The following is a 21,684-nucleotide window of genomic DNA, read 5'->3' on the forward strand; positions in this document are numbered from 1 at the left end:
CCGCCCTGAGCCCCAGCTAGAGGGTCTCGCAGAGCTCTGCAGGCAGGCTTTTCCCACCTCCTGACTCTCAGCCCCATGGGGCCTGCGGCGGCCGTCAACCGCGCCTCCTCCCCTCCTCCGCCCCCCACCTTAGCGCCCCCCACCCCACTGCTTCCTGCTCCGGCGGCCCCCGGGGGAGAGGGAGCAGGGAGCTGGCAGCCGCCCCAGCCCACTCCTTACAAGGCCTGGACCCAGCCCCAGACCCGCCCCCAGCCCGCCCGCAGGAGGCCCCAGGCCCTCCCCCTGTCAAGAGCTGCCGCCGGGCCGGGGCCGGACCAGTCGTGGGGCATCGCGATGCTGCTGCGCCTGTTGCTGGCCTGGGCGGCCGCAGGGCCCACACTGGGCCAAGACTCCCGGGCTGCTGAGCCGCGCGCCGCCTGCAGCCCCGGCAGCTGCTACGCGCTCTTCCCAAAGCGCCGCACCTTCCTCGAGGCCTGGCGGGCCTGCCGCGAGCTGGGGGGCAACCTGGCCACTCCTCGGACCCCCGAGGAGGCCCGGCGCGTGGACAGCCTGGTGGGTGCAGGCCCGGCCAGCCGGCTGCTGTGGATCGGGCTGCAGCGGCAGGCCCGGCAATGCCAGCCGCAGCGCCCACTACGCGGCTTCACGTGGACCACAGGGGACCAGGACACGGCTTTCACCAACTGGGCCCAGCCAGCCACTGGAGGCCCCTGCCCGGCCCAGCGCTGTGTGGCCTTGGAGGCCGGTGGCGAGCACCGCTGGCTCGAGGGCTCGTGCACACTGGCTGTCGACGGCTACCTGTGCCAGTTTGGCTTCGAGGGCGCCTGCCCCGCACTGCAAGAGGAGGCGGGCCAGGCCGGCCCAGCGGTCTACACCACACCCTTCCACCTGGTCTCTACAGAGTTTGAGTGGCTGCCCTTCGGCTCCGTGGCCGCTGTGCAGTGCCAGGCTGGCAGGGGAGCCTCTCTGCTCTGCGTGAAGCAGCCGGAGGGAGGTGTGGGCTGGTCACGGGCTGGGCCCCTGTGCCCAGGGACTGGCTGCGGCCCTGACAACGGGGGCTGCGAACATGAATGTGTGGAGGAGGTGGATGGTCACGTGTCTTGCCGCTGCACTGAGGGCTTCCGCCTGGCAGCAGACGGGCACAGTTGTGAGGACCCCTGTGCCCAGGCTCCCTGCGAGCAGCAGTGTGAGCCCGGTGGGGCACAAGGCTACAGCTGCCACTGTCGCCTGGGTTTCCGGCCAGCGGAGGATGATCCGCACCGATGCGTGGACACAGATGAGTGCCAGATTGCCGGTGTGTGCCAGCAGATGTGTGTCAACTACGTTGGTGGCTTTGAGTGTTATTGTAGCGAGGGTCATGAGCTGGAGGCTGATGGCATCAGCTGCAGCCCTGCAGGGGCCATAGGTGCCCGGGCTTCCCACGATCTCGAAGATGAGTTGCTGGTTGACGGGGAGGATGTGTTGCTGGTTGATGGGGAGGATGAGGAAGATGAAGATGAGGCCTGGGAGGCCATCGATGGTGGCTGGACGGAGATGCCTGGGATTCTGTGGATGGAGCCTACGCAGCCACCTGACTTTGCCCTGGCCTATAGACCGAGCTTTCCAGAGGACGGAGACCCACAGAAACCCCACCCGGAGCCCACCTGGCCACCCCCGCTCAGTGCCCCCAGGGTCCCCTACCACTCCTCAGTGCTCTCTATCACCCGACCAGTGGTGGTCTCTGCCACGCACCCCACACTGCCTTCTGCCCACCAGCCCCCTGTGATCTCTGCCACATACCCAGATTTGCCCCGTGAACACCAGATCCCTGTGATTGCAGCCAACTATCCAGATCTACCTTCTGCCTACCAACCCGGAATTCTCTCTGTCTCTCACCCAGCACAGCCCCCAGCCCACCAGCCCCCCATGATCTCAACCAAATATCCTGAGCTGTTCCCTGCCCACCGGTCCCCCATGTTTCCAGACAACCAGGTCACTGGCACCCAGACCACCACTCATTTGCCTGGAATCCCACCTAACCGTGCCCCTCTGATCACCACCGTCAGTGCCCATCAACCCCCTCTAGCCCCAGATGTCCCTATCCTCAGAACCCAGGCCACCCAGCTTCCCATTATCCCCAATGCCCAGGCCTCTGTGACCATCACCTCCAGGTCCCCTGTGTCCCCTGCCCATCAAGTCTCTGTGCCTGCTGCCACCCAGCCCCCAGCCCTCCCCACCCTCCTGCCCTCTCAGAGCCCCACTAACCAGACATTACCCATCAGCCCTACACATCCCCATTCCAAAGCCCCCCAAATCCCAAGGGAAGATGGCCCTCATCCCAAACTGGCCCCGTGGCTGCCCTCAGCATCTCCCACAGCAGCCCCAACAGCCCTGGGGGAGGCCGGTCTAACTGGGCACAGCCAGAGGGATGACCGGTGGCTGCTGGTGGCACTCCTGGTGCCAACGTGTGTCTTTTTGGTGGTCCTGCTTGCACTGGGCATCGTGTACTGCACCCGCTGTGGCCCTCATGCACCCAACAAGCGAATCACCGACTGCTATCGCTGGGTCACCCACGCCGGGAGCAAGAGCCCAACGGAACCCATGCCCCCCAGGGGCAGCCTCACAGGGGTGCAGACCTGCAGAACCAGCGTGTGATGGGGTACAGACCCCCCCTCGTGGAGGACGGGGAAGGGGTGTGTGCTGGACGCATGGCCGAGGCTGCACCAGGGACCCATGGGGGCGCCCAGCTGGACAGATGGCTTCCTGCTCCCCGGGCCCAGCCAGGGTTCTCTCTCAACCACTAGACTTGGCTTTCAGGAACTCTGCTTCCTGGCCCAGAGCTCGTGACCAAGGATACACCAAAGCCCCTAAGACCTTAGGAGGGCGGGTGCTGGGGTCTTCTCCAATAAATGGGATGCCAACCTTGCCCAAGGCTTCTGATCCCTACTGGTGCTTGAGGGGGTTCTGGGAGGACTCAGAAAAAAGGAAGGATCTTCCTTCAGTTTGTCTGGGTCCTCAAGGAGGTAAGGTAAGATCCCTTTAAGGGAGGGTATGCCTCAAAGATTCTTAGGTTAGCAGGAGCCCAGAGAGGGCAGAGCCTTGCCCAAGGTCACACAGTTGAGCCCAGCAGTGGGAGGTTTGGCATGGGGAAATTTTCATATTTATTCCTCATTTTACCAAAGCTCTAAGAAGGTGGGGCTGAATCTGGGGGAGGGTTGTGGAATGAGGGCTTTTGCTGAACTGGAGCCAAACTGGGGCTTAGGGGTCAAAGTAGGCTCTGGGAATGGTGATTTATGGGAGTGGAGGGGTCTAGTGGGTGCGTTGCTCCTAACTTTCCTCAGACACTTCTCTTCCCACCCCTGCAGGCTTCACAGAAGTTGGGGTTGGGGCTCAGGGTCACTCAAGGGGACTGCCGCTCCTGGTTTTCAGGTGCTCTTGGAGGCGTTCCTCTGCTTACTTCGGGGATGAGGCTGGGATGGGAAGGACCAGGAACCCAGAGAGATCCCATGCTAACTGCTTGGACAGCCACAGGAGCAAGGCCTTCTTTTGCGGGGGGCCACACTTTGCTCTTGTCTGTGTTGGCTGGGGCTGGTTGGGGACAGACAGAACTCAGCAGACCTGAGCTTGAGCGAGGGCTCCGGCTGCTCAGGACTGAGGTGTCCCAGGAACTGGAGGAGGGACTGGTCAAAGATCACAGCCTGGTGGGGGTGACCTCCCTCAACCCGGGCACACTGCCTTGTGGGGCGGAAGTGAGACCTGGGCAGGGGAGACGCCAGTTCCCACCTCCTCTGTAATTTTTCAGTTACAGCCTCTCAGGGGCCTCTAATTAGGACGGGGCAGAGCCGCCGCGACCACCCGGGCAGGCGAGGAGTGGCCCAGCGCCTCCTTCCCTACCTGGAGCCCTAAGCCACCCTCTGGCCTAGGGCCTGGACCTGAGCTGGAAGGTTGGGCTGGCCCCAGGGAACCAGGAAAGGAGGGGCCGGAGCTGGGGATGAACCGGGGGGTTGCGGAGGGGGCGGAGGGAATGCTACGTACTGCCCGCCGGCTCCCGCCTTCACGTTCCGCTAACTCAAACCAGACGCCCCCACCAGATCCTGCACAGCTTTAACCTTGGAGACGCCGTCGAGGAGGTTTGCTGGATGCGAATGAGGGTTGCGAGGCGGCCCAGACGTCTGGGTCTGGGAAGGAGGTGAGCAAGCGTGGGGAGCGACAAGGCCAGCCGGGACGGGAAGTTCTGGAGTCCCCTTCAAGACCTCAGATAGGGATCCAGAGCCCCCAGAGTGCAGGAAGGAGTTAAATGCACTGCAGTCGGAGGCGGGGGATGGGAGTGGGGAAGGGGGCCCAGAGCCGGCTCTTTGTCATCTTGTAATGAGCACCAGATGCGGAGCTGCGTGCGGGCCTAAACCGACGGCCTCCCAGGGCAGAGCCCCGGCCTGCGCCCAGCCCGGGCTCCGCCCACTGACTCGCAGGCCCCGCCTCATGCGGGCGCGGCCAAGAACTGCAGACTCCGGTGGTATCAGCCCGGACCCGGGAGCTACGAGCCACGCCCACCCGCTGCAGAACCCGAGAGCCCCCGGGAGCTCTCCAGAGGCCCGCCCCCAAAACCACAAACCCCGCCCCTGCCAACTCAAAGATTTCAGCGCGTTCGTGCCCGCCCCACTGTTTTATCAGCCCCGCCCAGTCCCCGCCCATAACGCATCAGCCACGCCCCCTCCGCTCGGCGCTCTTAGATTGGCAGAGCAATTGGTCTCGGCTTCCCGGAGGTTTGAACTCCGCACCGAGTTTACACAGTCTCCTCATTCGGTGCTACAGGCCCTGCCCAACACAGCTGCAAGCTTTGCCTCACAGAGCCCTGGACTCTGCAGAGAATCCACCAGAGATCTTAACTCCGTCCCAGGATGAAGCAAACTCCGCCCTCCAGGGAACGCGTTAAGTTCCCCTCAGCTCCTCCCCGCAGCTACAAGCCCCGCCCCTCCCAAGCTCACAAAAGGGGACGAACTGCGCCCTCGCAGGGCTGTCACACCTCACCCAGGCCCCAGTTCACCTACACCTACACGGAGCCCCGCCCTAGGGGCCGCCCACGGAAGATGCAAGCCACGCCCCTGACGGGCCCTCGAGTCCCGCCTACCCAGAGCGTTTTGGCTGTGGCCTAGGGCACAATAACGCCTTGTGGAGAGCGCAACCCAGACTCTTATCGCAGGCCCGTCTCCCGCGTGTTCTGGCCCCTTCCACCATACTCACGCCCCACCCTCTTGGGCGCAAGCCCCGCCCACTCCAGGCCTGGATACCTGTTCCAGGTATGCCCAGACCCACCAGTCCTCCGAACCCCTCATCTCTTACCAGGGTACCCTTGAACCCGGCCCTGGAGCCCTCTCCTTCCACCTACTGTTTCTGTTCGCCCAGATTTCGGGTTCTCTAGACTAGCTCGTAGCCTGGGCCTCGACAGCCTGGCAGATGGCGTCGATGGGCCTTTGGCGCCACCTGGCCTCGGCCCCGCGGACTTACCGCCACTGCGAGGCCTAGGTAGGACTTCTCTCTCAAAGCGTACTAATTGCTCAGTAAATAGCTGCTTAATTCATTAAATGTTTGAGTTACTTAAATGTCTGCAGACTGCCCCCGCAGAACAGCCCATCCCTTCGCAGATGCCCTCCGTCGTATTTGGAAATTCGTCCCTAAGGGAGTTTCGCACCGGCCCCCCAGCTACCCTATGAGCTGAGGCTCCTCTGACAGTCTCTAAAGTGGCTGGCTGGTCGGATTCTTGCTGCCCTCCCCGACAAATCCTGTCCTCAGGGACGAAAGCGTCGCCTCCCACCTGGCGGCCTAGAATTCCTAGGATCAGTTTCCCCTCCGCCCCGACCTGGCGCTCCAAAGGCTGGACACCTTCCTTAGGGGGTGTGTTGTGAAGGGGTGGGTTTGGGCGGGGAAGCCCTTAATTCCCAGCTGAAGGTCGTAGATTTCAGGGACAGTGTCTCAAGAGACACACAATCTTAGTGCTGATTACGACATCTGAAAATACCTGCCTGGAGGGCAAAAGACGCTGAAGTTCAAGGCTAGGAATCCAGTAAAATATTTTCAAACATTACTGCGACAGACAGGGAGCAACCCTTGAGGAGGAAGGGAGCTGACACCACGGAGCTCCACCTGGGCCCTTGGCTTCCTGCATTAGCTTCCAACCTTGCCCTTGCCCACCTCCGGGCAAATCAGGTCTGCCTGGTCATACTCTTGCTGTCCCTCCCCTACAAATCCTGTTCTCAGGGGCGAAAGCGTTGCCTCTCACCTGGCGGCCTAGAATTCCTAGGACCAGGTTCCCCTGACGCCCACCTAGAGCTTCAAAAGCTCCACACTTTCCCTGGGGGCTGTGTTGCGAAGGGGTGGGTTTTTTTCCAGACCAGGTTTCAATGCTCACGCCCTAGCCACTACACATGGAAGTAGGGTTTGGTGCCAAATAATGACGATAATAATAGTAAATGCTTGAAGCTTTTTTTTTTTTTAAGATGAAATTTCGCTTTTGTTGCCCAGGCTGGAGTGCAACGGCCCAATCTCAGCTCACTGCAAACTCTGCTTCCCAGGTTCAAACGATTCTCCTGCCTTAGCCTCCCGAGTAGCTGGGGTTACAGGCGCCCGCGACCATGCCTGGTTAATTTTTGTATTTTTAACAGAGACAGGGTTTCACCATGTTGATCAGGCTGGTTTCAAACTCCTGACCTCAGGTGATTCACTCTCCTTGGTCTCCCAAAGTGCTGGGATTACAGGTGTGAGCCACCGCACCCAGCCTTGAAGCACTTCTTAGATGCCCAGTCCTTTTCTAAGGGCTTTACTTGGCTTAAACATAACAACCTCCACAAAGTAAGTGTCATTCTTACCACAATTTACAGAGTAGGAAGCTGAAGGCACTTGCCTAAGAACATTAAGCCATCTGCCCTAGTTGACCAATTAGTAAGTGGAGGTTTGAACTCAGGCAGATCCTGTGATCTCTACTCCCTACAGCAATGCCAGTCCATATGTGATAACCAAGTCTCTAATCAGAAAATGTTCACAACTGACCAGGCGCGGTAGCTCAGTACTTCCAGAGGCTGAGGCAGGTGGATCACTTGAGGTCAGAGGTTCGAGACCAGCCTGGCCAACATGGCAAAACCTTGTCTTTACTAAAAATACAAAAATTAGCCAGGCGTGGTCAGGATGCTGAGGCAAGAGAATCACTTGAACTTGGGAGGCAGAGGTTGCAGTGAGCCAAGAATGCACCATTGCACTCCAGCCTGGGTGATGAGTGAAACTCTGACTCAAAAAAAAAAAAAAGAAAAAAAAGAAAAGAAACTGCTCACACTCTGGGAAACTCAATTTTAGTAGTGAGGCTGCAAGACTCAGACTCTCAGAGAGGCTGATGAAACTGAGATTGAGCAGAGAGATTGAAGTCTTCCTTCCCCAGGGAGAGTTCGTCATCTGTGGTTTTGACAGGTGATACTGGTAAATAAGGCATTTATTGGGATCGTGGGATCTGGACCATGTGCCCAGGCGAGGTGCAGCCTTGGGGCATCTGTCAGCCCATGTGTTAGCCTGGCTTCACTGAGTCCAGTGATTTTTCTGGGAGGCCAACTAGCACAGTGGTAAGAGCCAGCACTCTGTATCAGACATCCTTGTTTGGATGCCAGCTCCATTGCTTAATGGCTGGGGGACCTAAGGGACATTCTCTTATTGCTCTATGTTTGCTTTCTCATTTGAAAAGTGGAGATACTATAGAGGAGGAAGGACTCTATGTGAGGAAAACCAAGGTATCCTGCTGGAAACCTACGAGTATCTTCAGGATGGTGCAGGAACCTGCTACCAAAGACACTGTCTGCTTTAACTGGCTCTGGGGAGCCCTGGAGACCAGAAACTGTTCATAGAGAGAGCTGAATTGGCAGCAACTAATGTCTGAAGCCCACCACGTCCCTGAGGCAGAGATTTTGAACACTGTACTTTACTTGTCTTGAGTGTCTCAGTAATTTTTTCCTGACACCATAGGCCAAAAATACCCAACAGTTTTGTTTCATAAATAGGTCCAAATGACATAGTAATTTTTCCATGACACTAACGATTGAACTGCTGTTAAGTATTTTTTGGCCTGTGGATGTCGTGAAAAAATTACTCCACATTTCCATATCATAAATAGTTAGGTCTGGCTGGGCATGGTGGCTCACGCCTGCAATCCCAGCACTTTGGGAGGCCAAGGCAGACAGACGGCTTAAGCTCGGAAGTTCAAGGCCAGTCCAGGCAACATGGTGAAGCCACTGTCTCTAAAAAAAATGCAAAAAACTAGCGGGATGTGGTGACATGTAACTGTGGTCCCAGCTACTTAGGAGGCTGAGGTGGGAGGATTGCTTGAGCCCAGGAAGTGGAGGTTGTAGTGAGTTGATATTGCACCTCTGCATTCCAGCCTAACAGAGACAGACCCTGTCTTAAAAAANAAAAAAAAAAAAAAAAAAGTTAGGTCCAAAGAACATAAGAAATACTTGTCGGTCAGGCACAGTGGCTCACACTTGTGATCCCAGCACTTTAGGAGGCTGAGGCAGGAGGATCACTTGAGGCCAGGAATTCAAGGCCAACATGAGCAATATAGCAAGACTCCATGTCAAAAAATTAATTAATTAAATAAAAAAGTATTTGTACAGAAAAGAAGTACTTGTGTCTGTTTTTTTCCTCCCCAAGACAGCGTTCACTCTTGTCGCCCAGGCTGGAGTGTAATGGTATGATCTCAGCTCACTGCAGCCTCCACCTCTGATCTCCGCTTGCTGCAACCTCTGCCTCCCAGGTTTAAGCAATTCTCCTGCCCCAGCCTCCTGAGTAGCTGGGAGTACAGCCACCTGCCACCCTGCCTGGCTAATTTTTGTATTTTTAGTGGAGACGGGGGCTTCACCATGTTGACCAGGCTGGTCTCAAACTCCTGACCTCAGGTAACCCTCCTGCCTTGGCCCCCCAAAGTGCTGGAATTACAGGCGTGAGCCACTGCGCTCATCTACTTCTGTCTTAATACCAGCTGGATAAAAAATGGCAGGCAACTTTTATGTGGCAGTTTCTCTCACTAATAGGCAAGTAATGAAGTGTAGATTTCATTTTCTGCCTTTCTAGGTGTGCTACTGAAGGGCTTGCCCACAGAGCACCTTCCTGGGCTATTTTCCTGATTCCTAAGAGGGTAACTTACACTGAGTCCCCATATTGGCTATTACAGGTAGAGGCCACTAGCGCCCCCTGCCCGCTGTTCATTAATTTATTCAATATTAATTGAGAGCCTGCTATGCATCAGAGACTCCACTAGGGATCAAGGATACCAAAGTAACTAGATAGGAGAACAGCAAGACTACTTATGAGAAGACCACTTAGGGCACTATCCAGGCAAGAGGAGAGTGTGACCTGACTTTAGGCAGAGGCAGAGTTGGAATAGGAGAAGACAGCAACACTGAGGGGTGACCGGCAGGAAGATTTGAACAGGACCCAGTGACTGGCTGAATTGAAGGAGAAGAAAGGTCCTCTCCTGGATAATTCCATGCACAGAGATGGAGACACAGGTGAAAAAGGTGCTTTGGGGAGATAGATGATGTCAGCTTGGGCGGTGTTGAGTTCAAGGTGTTGGGAAGTTATCCAAGTGGACTGCTTGGTAAGGCATCTGGCTACCTGAATCTGGGGCTCAAAACCGAGGTCCAGGTTCAAAATCCGATTTGACTTTCCATTATATCCCACTGCTGGGAGAGGCCCAGAAACCACCAGCACCACCACCTTAAGCATGACGAGTCCTAGCACCCCCACACGTGGTTTCCCAGTTTGGCTTTGGAAAGAGACAGGGAACTCCTACTACTGACTTCATACATGTCCACATTGTTTGAGTTTCTAAATAATTATGTTTTTATTTCAGTTACTTACAGAGGTTTGAACTTGATCTTTTTTTTCATTTCTTTTTTTTTTTTAAATTAGGCTGGGCGAGATGGCTCATGCCTATAATCCTGGCACTTTGGGAGGCCGAGGCAGGAGAATCATTTGAGCCCAGGAATTTGAGACTAGCCTGGGTAACATAGTGAGACCTCATCTCTAAAAAAAATTGAAAAACGTGATGGTGCATACCTGTAGTCACAGCTACTCAGGAGGCTGAGGAGAGAGGATCCCTTGGGCCTGGGAGGTCAAGGCTGCAGTGAACTGTGATCACACCACTGAACTCCAGCCTGGGTGACAGAGTGAGATCCTGTCACAAAAAAAATTTTTTTAATTAATTTAATTAAAGACAGGGATTTCAGTATGTTGCACAGACTGGTCTGGAAATCCTGGCTTCAAGCAATCCTCTGCCAGTGTGGAGTGCAATGGCAAGATCTCAGCTCACTGCAACTTCCACCTCCCAGGTTCAATGGATTCTCCTGCCTCAACCTCTCAAGTAGCTGGGATTACAGGTGCCTGCCACCATGCCCAGCTAATTTTTTGTATTTTTAGCAGAGATGGGGTTTCACTATGTTGGCCGGGCTGGTTTTGAACTCCTGATTTCAGATGATCTGCCCACCTCATCCTCCCAAAGTCCTGGGATTACAGGCGTGAGCCACTGTGCCTGGCCTTTTATTTATTTATTTATTTGAGAGGGAGTCTCACTCTGCTGCCCAAACCGGAGTGCAGTGGTGCCATGGCTCACCACAACCTCCACCTCCTGGGTTCAAGTCATTTTCCTGCCTCAGCGTTTTGAGTAGCTAGGATTACAGGAGCCTGACACCACGTCTGGCCAATTTTTGTATTTTTAGTAGAGACTGGGTTTCACCGTGTTGGTCAGCCTGATCCTGACCTCAATTGATCTCCCTGCCTCAGCCTCCCAAACTGCTGGGATTACAGGCATAAGCCACCGCACCCTGCCTGAAGTAAATAGGTTCTATTGTCATCTCTCCTTTTGCAGATGAAATGACAGAAGCAGAGAGAGTGTAAATGACTTGCCCAGGGCTTCTTTGGCTGCAGTGGAAAGTCGGAATTCCATCCAACTCTAGGGTCTGCACCTGTGACTATTTGCCTCCCATGGCCTTAATTCTAGTAGAAGAAACAGATAAAGAAACTCATGCAAAATAAATGAAAATAATTGTAACTTATGGTGAGTGCCCAAAAGGAAATGGAAAGGGAGCTGAGGTAAAGAATAACAGCAGAGTCGATGGGAGAAAACTTTAGATAGAAACCAGTGGGGACGTGATTTTATTTACGTGAGGTCTCTGCATAGGCTGGGGGGGTGAGTGGGCGTGGGAGGCCTGTTGGAGTCATGGGGGAGGAATCCTGGGCATTTGGAGCAAGGCAGTGGCTTGGGGTGGAGAGGAGGTGGGGTGTTTTGTGTTGTGGGTAGAATCCTGGGTGGTCAATATCATGTGGGGCAATGATGAAATGCTACAACTTCTAGATCTTCTTTGAATAATCCAGTTGGAGCCCAGAGAAGTGGGGCTGAGTATGGATGGAGCCCAGAGTGGCTGTGGGTTTCATGATCACCACAGCACTGGGAGCTGAGTAGAAGGGGTCTCACTGCATCAATCTTTCTGCTTTTGTGATGTTTGACATTTTGTTTTATTTTTTACAAAAATTGGCCAGGTGTCGCCGGGCACAGCAGCTCACACCTATAATCCCAGCACTTTGGGAGGCCAAGATGCATGGATCACCTGATGTCGGGAGTTCGAGACCAACCTGATCAATATGGAGAAACCCTTTCTCTACTAAAAATACAAAATTAGCTAGGTATGGTGGTGCATGCCTGTAGTCCCAGCTACTTGGGAGGCTGAGGCAGGAGAATCGCTTGAACCTGGGAGGCTGAGTTTGCAGTGAGCCAAGATCATGCCACTGCACTCCAGCCTGGGTTACAAAGCAAGACTCAGTCTCAAAAAAAAAAAACAAGAAGAGGCTTGCCATGCAGGTGGCTGGCTTAGGCAACTGACTGAATGGTAGCGCTATTTCCTGAGATGAAGATAAAGAGCAGTTGGGGGTGGGGGTGGGGTGGAAATGAGGGGTTCTGTTCCTGCCATGGTGTGTGGCCCATGTAAGGCTTCGGTCAGAGAGCAGAGGCAGAGACCACTGGGGTTTGGGAGGCAGGTTTTGCACCCTTCCTCAGGCAGGAATTCTCCTCTTGAGAATAGTTTATAATGGAACACCCTGGCTTGATGTTGGCTCCAAGAGAGTCTGAACATGTGACCATCCTGTCTCCCATCCGGAGATCGTGAGCTAAGAGCTTCATGATCACTGGGGCTTCTGGGTCCCTCCTCTTCCTGGCTGTGCAGGCCCAGTGTCCTCCCTCGTGAGGTGCAGGTGGGTTTAAAGCTTTGTGACAGTGATCTATTGCATGTAACAAAACACTCCAAAATGTAGTGAATTAAAAAAAAGATTTATTTTCCCTCATTCTGTAGGACAGTAGTTTGGGCGGGGATCAGCTTGGTAGTTCATCTGCTGGTTCCATCTTGGGGCTCTGGTCTCATCTTCCTGAGGCTCCTGTCATCTGTGGTTCAACTGGGGCTCCAGTGTCTAAGATGGCTTCGGTTATCCCATACCTGGAGCTGATGCTGGCTTTTGGCTGGGGGCCTCAGTTCTCCACGCAGCCTCAAATCTGTCAGGAGGCTTGGCTGGGCATCTTCACAGATAGTGGTCTTAGGTTTGCAAGAGGGCAAAGGTGAAAGCTGCAAGAGTCCTTGAGGCCTAGCCTCACAGTGGACCAACATCTCTTCCCTCATATCCTATTGGCCACAGCACATCAGAAGTCCAGCCCAGATTGAAACAGGAAACAGATTCCACCTTTTTTTTTTTTTTTTTTTTTTGAGACAGAGTCTTGTTCTGTTGCCTAGGCTGAAGTGCAGTGGTGTGGTCTCAGCTCACTACAACCTCCGCCTCTTGGGTTCAAGTGATTCTCCTGTGTCAGCTTCCTAGGTAGCTGGCACTACAGGTTCACACCACCATGCCCAGCTAATTTTTGTATTTTTAGTAGAGATGGGGTTTCACTATGTTGGCTGGTCTGGTCTTGAACTCCTGACCTCAAGTGATCCACCTGGCTTAGCCTGCCAGAGTGCTGGGATTACAGATGTGAGCCACTGTGCCTGGCCTGATTCCACCTCTTAAGGAGAGGAGTGGCAAAGAATTTGTGGCCATATTTAGTCTACCATAGGCCTGAAGGCCCCCATTAATGATCTGAGCAGGTCACTCTGCCCTGAGTAGGCCCACATCTGACATGCCACCACCTTCCTCCCTTAAGCTGGCACTGTAAAGAAGTTGGTGTTCGGGCCGGGCGCGGTGGCTCAAGCCTGTAATCCCAGCACTTTGGGAGGCCGAGGTGGGAGGATCACGAGGTCAAGAGATCGAGGCCATCCTGGCCAACATGGTGAAATCCCGTCTCTACTAAAAATACAAAAACTAGCTGGGCGCGGTGGCGTGCACCTGTAGTCCCAGCTACTCGGGAGGCTGAGGCAGGAGAATTGCTTGAACCCGGGAGGCGGAGGTTGCAGTGAGCCGAGATTGTGCCACAGCACTCCAGCCTAGCGCCTGGCAACAGAGTGAGACTCTGTCAAAAAAAAAAAAAAAAAAAAGAAGTTGGTGTTCGTTTTGCAGACCACTCTGCAGGTATCAATCAGTTAGGAATGGCAAACGGCATTTGGGTCAGCGGTCAATTGCATTTTTGAAGATGGTCACTAATATATCTCCCATCCCACATGCTATTCTAACAATGTGACATTGACAAGCCTCCTCAGAGAGATGAGATCCTATATTCCCTTCCCTTGAAACTGGGTGGGCCTTCATAATAGCCTTGACCAATGGAAAGGGGCAGAAGTGATGCCATGTGACTTCTGAGGCTAGATCATAAAGAGCAACGCAGCTTTCTCCCTGTCAGACACTTGTTCTTGGAACCTAGCCACCATGTTTTGAGGAAGGTCAAGCCACGTGGAGAGGCCCTGTGTGGGGGTTCCCACCAGTAGCCCTAGTTAGGCCCTCAGTTCTCAGCCAGCATCAACTGCCAGACATGTGAGTGAATGAGCATTCAGATGATTCCAGCCCCAGCTTTTGAGTTTTCCAGCAGAGGCCCTGGATGTCATGGAGCAGAGAAGCCATTCCTATTGCGTCATATCTGAGTTCTTGACCCACAGAAGCCAGGAGAGAGCATAATAATTACTGCTTTTTTAAGTCACTAGGGTTAGAATAATTTGTTATGTGGCAGTAGATGATTAGGAAAGGCTGCTGGTAACAGAGACAAGAAAAAACAGTGGCCTTAAGAAGACTTATAGTTTATTTCTCTTTCTCATTGAAGTCTGGAGGTAGGCAACCAAAGGGATGATACAGAAATTTGCATGGTGTCATCAGAAGCCCAGTATCTTTTACCTTGTTGCTCTGCTATCTTCAGCATGTGGCTACAATTTTCAAGGTTGCTTCCTGATCCAGGATAGCTGCTGGAGTTCCAGCTATCACATATGCAATCCAGGCTGACTGCAGGCCAAAGCAGAGAGGACAAAAATGGCCTTCACCAATATTGTTTCTATTCAAGGGACATTCTTGGAGATCTCTTCCAATATCTTCTGTTTATATCTCATATCCTAGAATTCAGCCACACAGTCACATCATATATGCCAGAAAAGCTGGCAGTGTTGCCTTTTAGCTGGGCACGTTGCCATATGCAGCAAAACTGGGGTTCTGTTACTGGGGAAGGGAGGAGAATGGGTAGTGGCCAGTGGGCAGTTGTTGGCTATGGTGTTAGAGCAGAATGGTGGAAGAGGGAAGTCTTTCCCTTGGCAAGGAGCTGGAACCATTATGCTGGCCTCCCTACCTGCTGAAGCCTTCTTTTCCTTTTTTCTTTTTTTTTGAGACAGAGTCTCACTCTGTCATCCAGGTGGAGAGCAGTGGTGCAATTTTGGCTCACTGTAACCTCTGCCTCTCAGGTTCAAGTGATTATCCTGCCTCAGACCACCACCACACCCAGCTAATTCTTGTAATTTTTGTAGAGATGGGGCAGTGGGGGGTGGGGGAGCATCTCACCATGTTGGCCAGGCTGGTCTCGAACTCCTGAACTCAAATGATCCACCTGCCTTGGCCTCCCAAAGTGCTGGAATTGCAGGCGTGAGCCACTGTACCCGGCCACCTGCTGCAGCCTTCTTTAATGTTTGGGCTCCATAGGGTTTTCCACCTAATTTGCTTCTGAATGAGGAATCTATTTCACTCCCAAAGAAGACAGGCTGTGGGCGAATGCACAGGGAGAGCTCTGGTCTTTCACTCCACCCTCCCCACGGAGGCAGCATGTCGCTGGACTTTTGCTAAATATCCTAAAATGCCACCTTGACTTGTATCTTGTCCCTGCCCAACCACCTTCCATGGCTCCAGATTGCCCAGTTTGCTTCAGTTTAAGGACAGATTCTAGGGTTTGGGATGGAGCTGCAGCAAAGGCTTCCACGGCTTCTGGCTTCTCTCTCCTCGTCATACCTCACCTCATGCCTGGCAGCGAGGCCTTTGTCTGGGCAGCATCGGCTGTCCAGGACACTGCCTGCGCTGTCTTTGCTTGGGGAAATTCATCCATTCTCAGCATCCTCCCAGGGTCACCACTGGCCCTTATGGCACCATTGTGTGGATGGGAAAAAGGTCCCCTTTCTCCAGGTGGATGTAGCTCCATGCCACAGCTTGAGGAGTGGCCCGCAGGCTAGATTCCACCCACGCTTGCCCCTATGCCCACTGCCCTTGCACAGTGAACACACTGCACTGCTGATCGTGTGATGATGCCACTTCCAGGAATCTTTCAGAGCCTGTCAGGGAGTCAGGACCTTCCTTTGTCCTAATGTTTTCTCTGCCTTTGGATTCCATGCCAGCCTGCCCTGGCTCTCAGCTGCCCTTTCCAGCGTTGTGTCCTCCGACCTGCTTCGCGCCCATTCCCTCAAACTGATAATGTTGTTAGCTGCTGGGGGGCACCGAACTCTAGTCACAGACCACAGCTCTTTCTCCCCACTTTGGGGACCAGCCACCACACCCCTAGCCCTCAGCATGCCCAGCAGCAGACTGGAATCCCCCCCACTGAGCTGGAAGAAGGGCCACCTTGACAATGCCTTAGAAGTGATCCGGGCCCAGACACCAGCGTCAGGGAAGCCAGGTGCTCAGAGTGACTCACACTTGAGTCTCAGAGGCTCCAGGCTGGGTAGGGGAGGGTTCCTCTCCTTGGCTCCCCTCGTTGTTCGTGGAGCCCAACTCTGAGTCGTGCCCTGAACCACGGTGGCCCATAATGCTTGCAGTGGTGGCCTCAGACCCACGACCCAGGAATGCACAAGCCTTCCATTCCATACCTTTATTTAATCTGCATTTTCTCAGCCTTCTCCCTTCCCCCACCTCTCAGAGGGCGTGAAAGCCCTCATTGGAAGGGAAGGAACTCCTCTCTCCTCCCTGGAGGAGGGACAGTGTCCCCTGGGCCAGGACCTGTTGATGGGAGAAGCAAGGGCCTGCATGATGGAGCAGGGGCATCGTCCAAGAGGCTGAGGCTGAGGCTGGGCCCCTCGGATGCCCTCTGGGCCTGGGCTCCACAGATCATCAGGAAAGTGAGGAGTAGATAAGGCCGGGAGGGCGAGGAGAGGGGAGAGGGTATCCTGGGTGTGCATGGCTGATGGGGGCAGACATGGACTTTGGGAGGCAGGAGCAGAGGCCAGGGGATGTGGCAACCAGGTGGGGCCCTGAGAAAAAACCCCAGGTTGTAGGGGTGGCTGAATGTGAGGGGGAGGGTGTGGGGGGCACCAGGTGAAACAGTACGGGTGGGCGGGGCAAGGCTGTGCTCCCAGAACCAGGCTCCCAGTGGAGGGTCCACACTGCTAAGTTCAATCAGGACTGGCCCTGAGCAGCGGGCAAGAGGGCAGACAGAGAGGGGCCTATCAGAGGAGGACGGAATGTTGGGTGAGTAGCAGGGCCAAGGCCGCGGTGCCACCACAGCCAGCTCTTCAGCCCCAGGGAAGCCAACCTGGCTGGGCATGGCCCCAACCCGCCAATTTGTGCTTCTACATCGCTGAAGGGCTCCCAGTGTGGCCTCAACCCCGGCAGGGAAGTGTCCACAGGCAGCCTGTGCTGCAGGGGCCAGCTAGCCCCGGGACTCCTCTGTCCCAGCCTTTCTGGAAGCTTCTCCTGCCGTTCCTGAGAGGCCTCCAGGCCACATCATTGGCCATCTTGGGGGGTGCAACATGGTCGGGGGAAGCCATGCTGGGGGCGGTTCTTAGGCTCAATTTAGGTGGCGTCCGTTTCCTCCAAATTGACCACGGGTCACTGCATGTTAGTCTGTTTAAAGACCCCCCACCCCACCCCACCCCCACCCTCACCCCACCCCCGCCCCTTGTGTGTGGCTGGTCTGTTTTCCCGCCTGTTTTGGACGACAATCACTTGGGCATCTAAGCCCATGGTGGGATGGTGGGAGGGGGCCACTCTGGGGGCCGTTGGGGTCTCAGAGCGCACCCTGCCCATCCCCCTGGCAGCCGCTGTCTCCGTGGACAATGAGCACCGGGAAGTAGAGGGCGTCCTCGTAGCAGGGCGGGCTCTCCAGAGGTTCGGTGTCCTCTCCACGGCGCCCCAGCGGCCCCCCGCTCAGGCTGCGGAAGACCCCTGGCGTGGCCCGGCCCCCGGCGCCTAGCGAGAGGCGGCTGCGGCTGAAGGGCAGGCGGGGCCCGCTGGGCCGAGCGGGAGGCAGCGAGTTGCTGCTGACGGAACGGCGGCAGCGCTGGCAGCCTCGGAGGTAGGCGCCCGAGCCCGCGCCCATGACCACGGCCTCCGAGTAGCTGGGCACCAGCTGCCGGTTAGAGCAGATGTGCCACTCAAGCTCGGTGAAGTCCACCGTGGCCACGCGGGACAGCGGGGGCCCGCTGGGCATGGCTCCGGGCGGGGGCGAGCTGGCGCCGAAGAGCTTCTCCACCTGGTAGTGCACGTGCGCCGTGCCGTAGGCGGCCACGACGCGCAGGGGCCACGACAGCGTGGCCGCAGACACCAGCCAGAAGACCCAGGCACGCGCGTACCAAGGCGGGCTGCGGGGATCGGCGAAGACCATGAGCGACTCGCGGAAGTCCACGTCCTTCAGGTGCATGCCCTCGCGCGCCTCCAGGTAGTCGTCCAGGCCCTCGTTGGCACTGAAGAAGCGCGCCCGCTGCGTGAGGTACGAGGCCTCGGCCTCGGCGCTGCCGAAGCTGAAGCATTTGGTGAAGCGCAGCCGCGTGGCCGCGTGCTCTGCCAGCCCCACCAGCTCCTTGGAGACGTCGCGGACGCCATGCGCCGAGTAGTCAAACTCGCCGCGGGCCGTGCGGCTGTCGGCGCGCTCGTGGTACACCTGCGTGGTTGTGTAGGCGTCGCCGTTGCGGTAGCGCGTGATCTGGCGGGTGCGCCGCACGTAGTGGTAGCTGGTGGCCTTCCACCAGACGCATGGCGGTGCCTGCTGCAGCCGGCGGATCAGCGCCAGCACCGTGTGGGCGTCAGTGCGTGGCGCCTGGCAGGACCGCACATGACAGTGCCAGCACTCGGCCAGGTAGAGGAGGTAGAGGAGGGAGACGAAGGCTAGCGGGATGTACAGGTAGCCATCGGAGCAGGGGCTGGCCGGGTAGGTGGGTGGTGGGCCCCCGGCACCCCGGGCCAAGGCAGCCTCGGGCCCCAGGACCAGCCGAGGCACCGTGGCCAGGCGACACCAGGCCACCACGGCCCCGCAGGCGTGGATGAGCAGCGTGAGGAGCAGGCACTTCCAGTGCGACTCGCGGCACAAGGAGCTTCCCAGGGACTGTTTCAGGGGGCGCTGCTGCAGGTGGGCAGAGAGAGGGAAGCTGTGTCAGGTGGGGCCATCAGTGGGGCCTGCACTCTGCTTAACCTGGCTGAGGGAGGTGATGCCGTGAGCTCCACTTTACAGAGGAGGAAACTGAGGCTCAGAGGGATGAGCAGCTTGCTCCTGGCCTCACATTTCCAGCTCACTCAACAGTGGCACTGCAGACTCAAACCCAGGCCTCCCTGCCCCAAATTCATCCTCCACTGTGCCCTGCCAGCACTCAGCCAACCACACATAGGACACACCAGGCCCACCTCAGCCAGGAGGAATGGATCCTCGCACTGGCTATTGAGAAAACTGAGTTCTGGTCCTGGCTCTGCACTGATTTGCCGTGTGGACTTAGCTACATCTCTGCCCTCTCTGGGCCTTGATTCCTGGTCCCCTTGGTCTGGGAAGCCAGGGTGGAGGGGGTCTGAGGGGTAAACAGTATGGTCTTTGGAGTTTCACTGCCCAGGAGCCAGTGCTGGCACCACCACTTACTGTATGACTTGGGCAGCTCCCTCATCCTCTCTGGACCTCAATTTCCTCATCTGTAAACTGAGTCTGTTGTGAGGATTCAATGAGATCATATGTGTGAAGATCTTAGCACAGGGTCTGGTCGTGGGAATAAATATGATCACCATTACCCTGAGACTCCCTCTTGTCCCTTGTTCTATAGGACTCAGGAGATTCGGCAGAGGCTTTAAGTCAACAAGAAAGAGGGAGTGTTGAGAACGGGGGAGGTGCGAGTCTTGGGGCAGGGAGCAGATGGAGGGCTGTCCTCCACTCCCCATCTGTGCTAAACGAGGGGGTGAGACACAGCTGCTGGGCATCAGGGGCCACTCCCTGGCCCAGAGGGCTTGCCACACCCTCCCTGGCAGAGATGCCAGCCTGGCCACCTCACCCCCCAGGTGCCTATGGAGAGAGAAGCTGGTAGGGATAAAGTGGGGAGAGGGAAAGGGTCCAAAGGGAAGGAAGAAAGTGAAATAACAAAAGAGGGGTTAAGGGACCACCTCTCCTGCCCCAGACCTACCAGGCCTCCAGAGGCCCAGGAGGAGAGGAACCACCTCCCAGCCCAGCCCAGACACTGCCTGTCCCCATCATCCAGCACGGAGCACAGCGCCACCTGACCTGCAAGGCCTGTCGGGTGCACACACACTTGTCCACGCCCCTCCAACACATGCTCATCAAAGACCCACCCACCATGGAGGGCCACACTGCCGGTCACGCAGAAAACTCCAATCCCTCACCTGTCCCCAGGGCACAGACTCCCACAACTGTAGGATGATACACAGGCATGCCACAGACCCATCCACCACAGGACAAACACACACATACATGTTACACATGCAGTGAACCCAGAGACATACCAGACCTTCACCTGACCACACTGCACGTCTCCCTGCCCCCCACAGCAATCTGACACCCACGCCCCTCAGACTCCACAGAGAGAGAGCCACCCACGACAGGATTTGCTCACATGCACACACATAGACCACTGGGTGACAACCTGAGCCAGGCACCCACTCACCCCTCACCTGACTACAGGGCACACAGGTTCCACCCAAGGTGTAGGGCACACACACCCACACAGCACACACAAACAAGCAGGCTACATTCACCCAAACGCACGTACAGCCCCACTCACCACCCTATTACCCCACACATCACTCGGCCCCAGGTCCTGCAGACCTTCCCGGTTAGGGCTGAGGAGGGGCCATCGGGGTCGCAGCCAGCAGAATGGGCCCTCAGTCCTCACCTCCGGGACAAGGAGAAGGGGTACCCTGGCACCACCCTTCTTCTTCCCCTCCTCCCCTCCAGGCCCTGAGACTGCTGCTGCATTGCAGGCACTGCCCAAACACCTCGTGAGCGGCTGGGCCGGGCTGGGGACCTGACCCCGCGGCCCTGGAGGTGGGGGCAGCATCCCCCGCCGCGCTGCGGCATGGGGACCTGTGGGGGCCAGGCGCTGACGTCACAGGACGGGCGAGGCTGGATGAGGGGGCGCCGGGGGCGGAAGTCGCCCCCCACATAGCTGCCCAGCCGCCCCACCCCTACCCCCAACGCGGGACCCTGGGCCCAGGGACCCCTGGCAGGACGCAGGTGACCCCAATGACGTCATTGACCATAGGGGCTCTGAGACTTCCCTCCTCAGCCCCTCTCCTGGGGTCGCCTTCTGCACTGGTCCCCCTCACGCCGCCCCAGGCCCGGCTCCGGCCCCCCCACCAGCGCCAGGTACCTCCTCCCGCAGCGGCTCGCCGTCCGGGATGAGCGCGGGCACCTCCCCGCCGTCGCCAGCGCCGTCCTCGGGCATGGTGTCCTGGCTGCTTGGGCGGCCCCAGCCCGGGCACCGGGCATGATAGGGGGGAGCGCGGAGGGCTGCAGCGCGGCCCCCGGGGGCGTCCGCTCGGCTCGGCGGCCGCGGAGGGAGTGCGCGGAGCTCGAGCCCGAGCGCGGCGGCGGCGGCGGCGGCGGCGTTGGCGGCCCGGGTGCCCGGCGCCCCGCCCTCCGCTGACCCCGCCCCCGCGGCACCGGCGGCGCCGCCGGCAGCGCCTGGCACCGCGGACGCTCCGCCTGCCCCCGAGAAGCCCCGCTGGGTGGCTGGACCCCTGGGTTCTCCTCCAGCCGCGCTCGCGCTTGCGACCTTGAGCTGGTCTAACCCTCTGTCGCCTTGGCTTCCGGGACTGTAAAACGAAGGAGAATCTCCAAAGTGGGTGGGCGCCCGCGGGGTCCCATCTCTAAGGAGTAGGCCCAGAGCTAAGCCCACCCAGACCCCATCCCCGAAGCCTCACTTGCTGGGGAAGAGGGCAGTAACAGCTGAAAGGCGTGATGAGTCTCACTGGCTGGGAAGCGGTGCTGGGCTCAACTTAAGGGGGGCAGACTGGGGCCAAGATACAAGGGACCCTAGGTTTCGTGACCTTGGGCCAGAAGGCTCCACTCCCAACCTCAGTTTTCCCATCTGAGAAATG

The 21,684-nt window shown here is 56.8% G+C and overlaps 2 protein-coding genes across 2 annotated transcripts; one reads left to right on the forward strand and one right to left on the reverse strand.

Moving 5' to 3' along the window:
- The first annotated feature begins 310 nt into the window (after positions 1 to 310).
- CD248 (CD248 molecule) lies at positions 311 to 2,907 on the forward strand. The gene has a single exon (XM_017537078.2). The coding sequence runs from the start codon at positions 334 to 336 to the stop codon at positions 2,629 to 2,631; it is 2,298 nt and encodes a 765-aa protein (XP_017392567.1). The 5' UTR covers positions 311 to 333; the 3' UTR covers positions 2,632 to 2,907.
- A 13,327-nt stretch (positions 2,908 to 16,234) lies between these two features.
- TMEM151A (transmembrane protein 151A) lies at positions 16,235 to 21,168 on the reverse strand. Its single transcript, XM_017537079.2, has 2 exons — positions 20,955 to 21,168; positions 16,235 to 18,715 (listed from the first exon to the last, which is right to left on the reverse strand). The coding sequence occupies exons 1-2, from the start codon at positions 21,027 to 21,029 to the stop codon at positions 17,384 to 17,386; spliced, it is 1,407 nt and encodes a 468-aa protein (XP_017392568.1). The 5' UTR covers positions 21,030 to 21,168; the 3' UTR covers positions 16,235 to 17,383.
- Positions 21,169 to 21,684: the final 516 nt, after the last annotated feature.

This window comes from Cebus imitator, unplaced genomic scaffold (genome assembly GCF_001604975.1).
Source record: "Cebus imitator isolate Cc_AM_T3 unplaced genomic scaffold, Cebus_imitator-1.0 Scaffold102, whole genome shotgun sequence".
In the NCBI taxonomy this organism is placed as follows: domain Eukaryota; kingdom Metazoa; phylum Chordata; class Mammalia; order Primates; family Cebidae; genus Cebus; species Cebus imitator.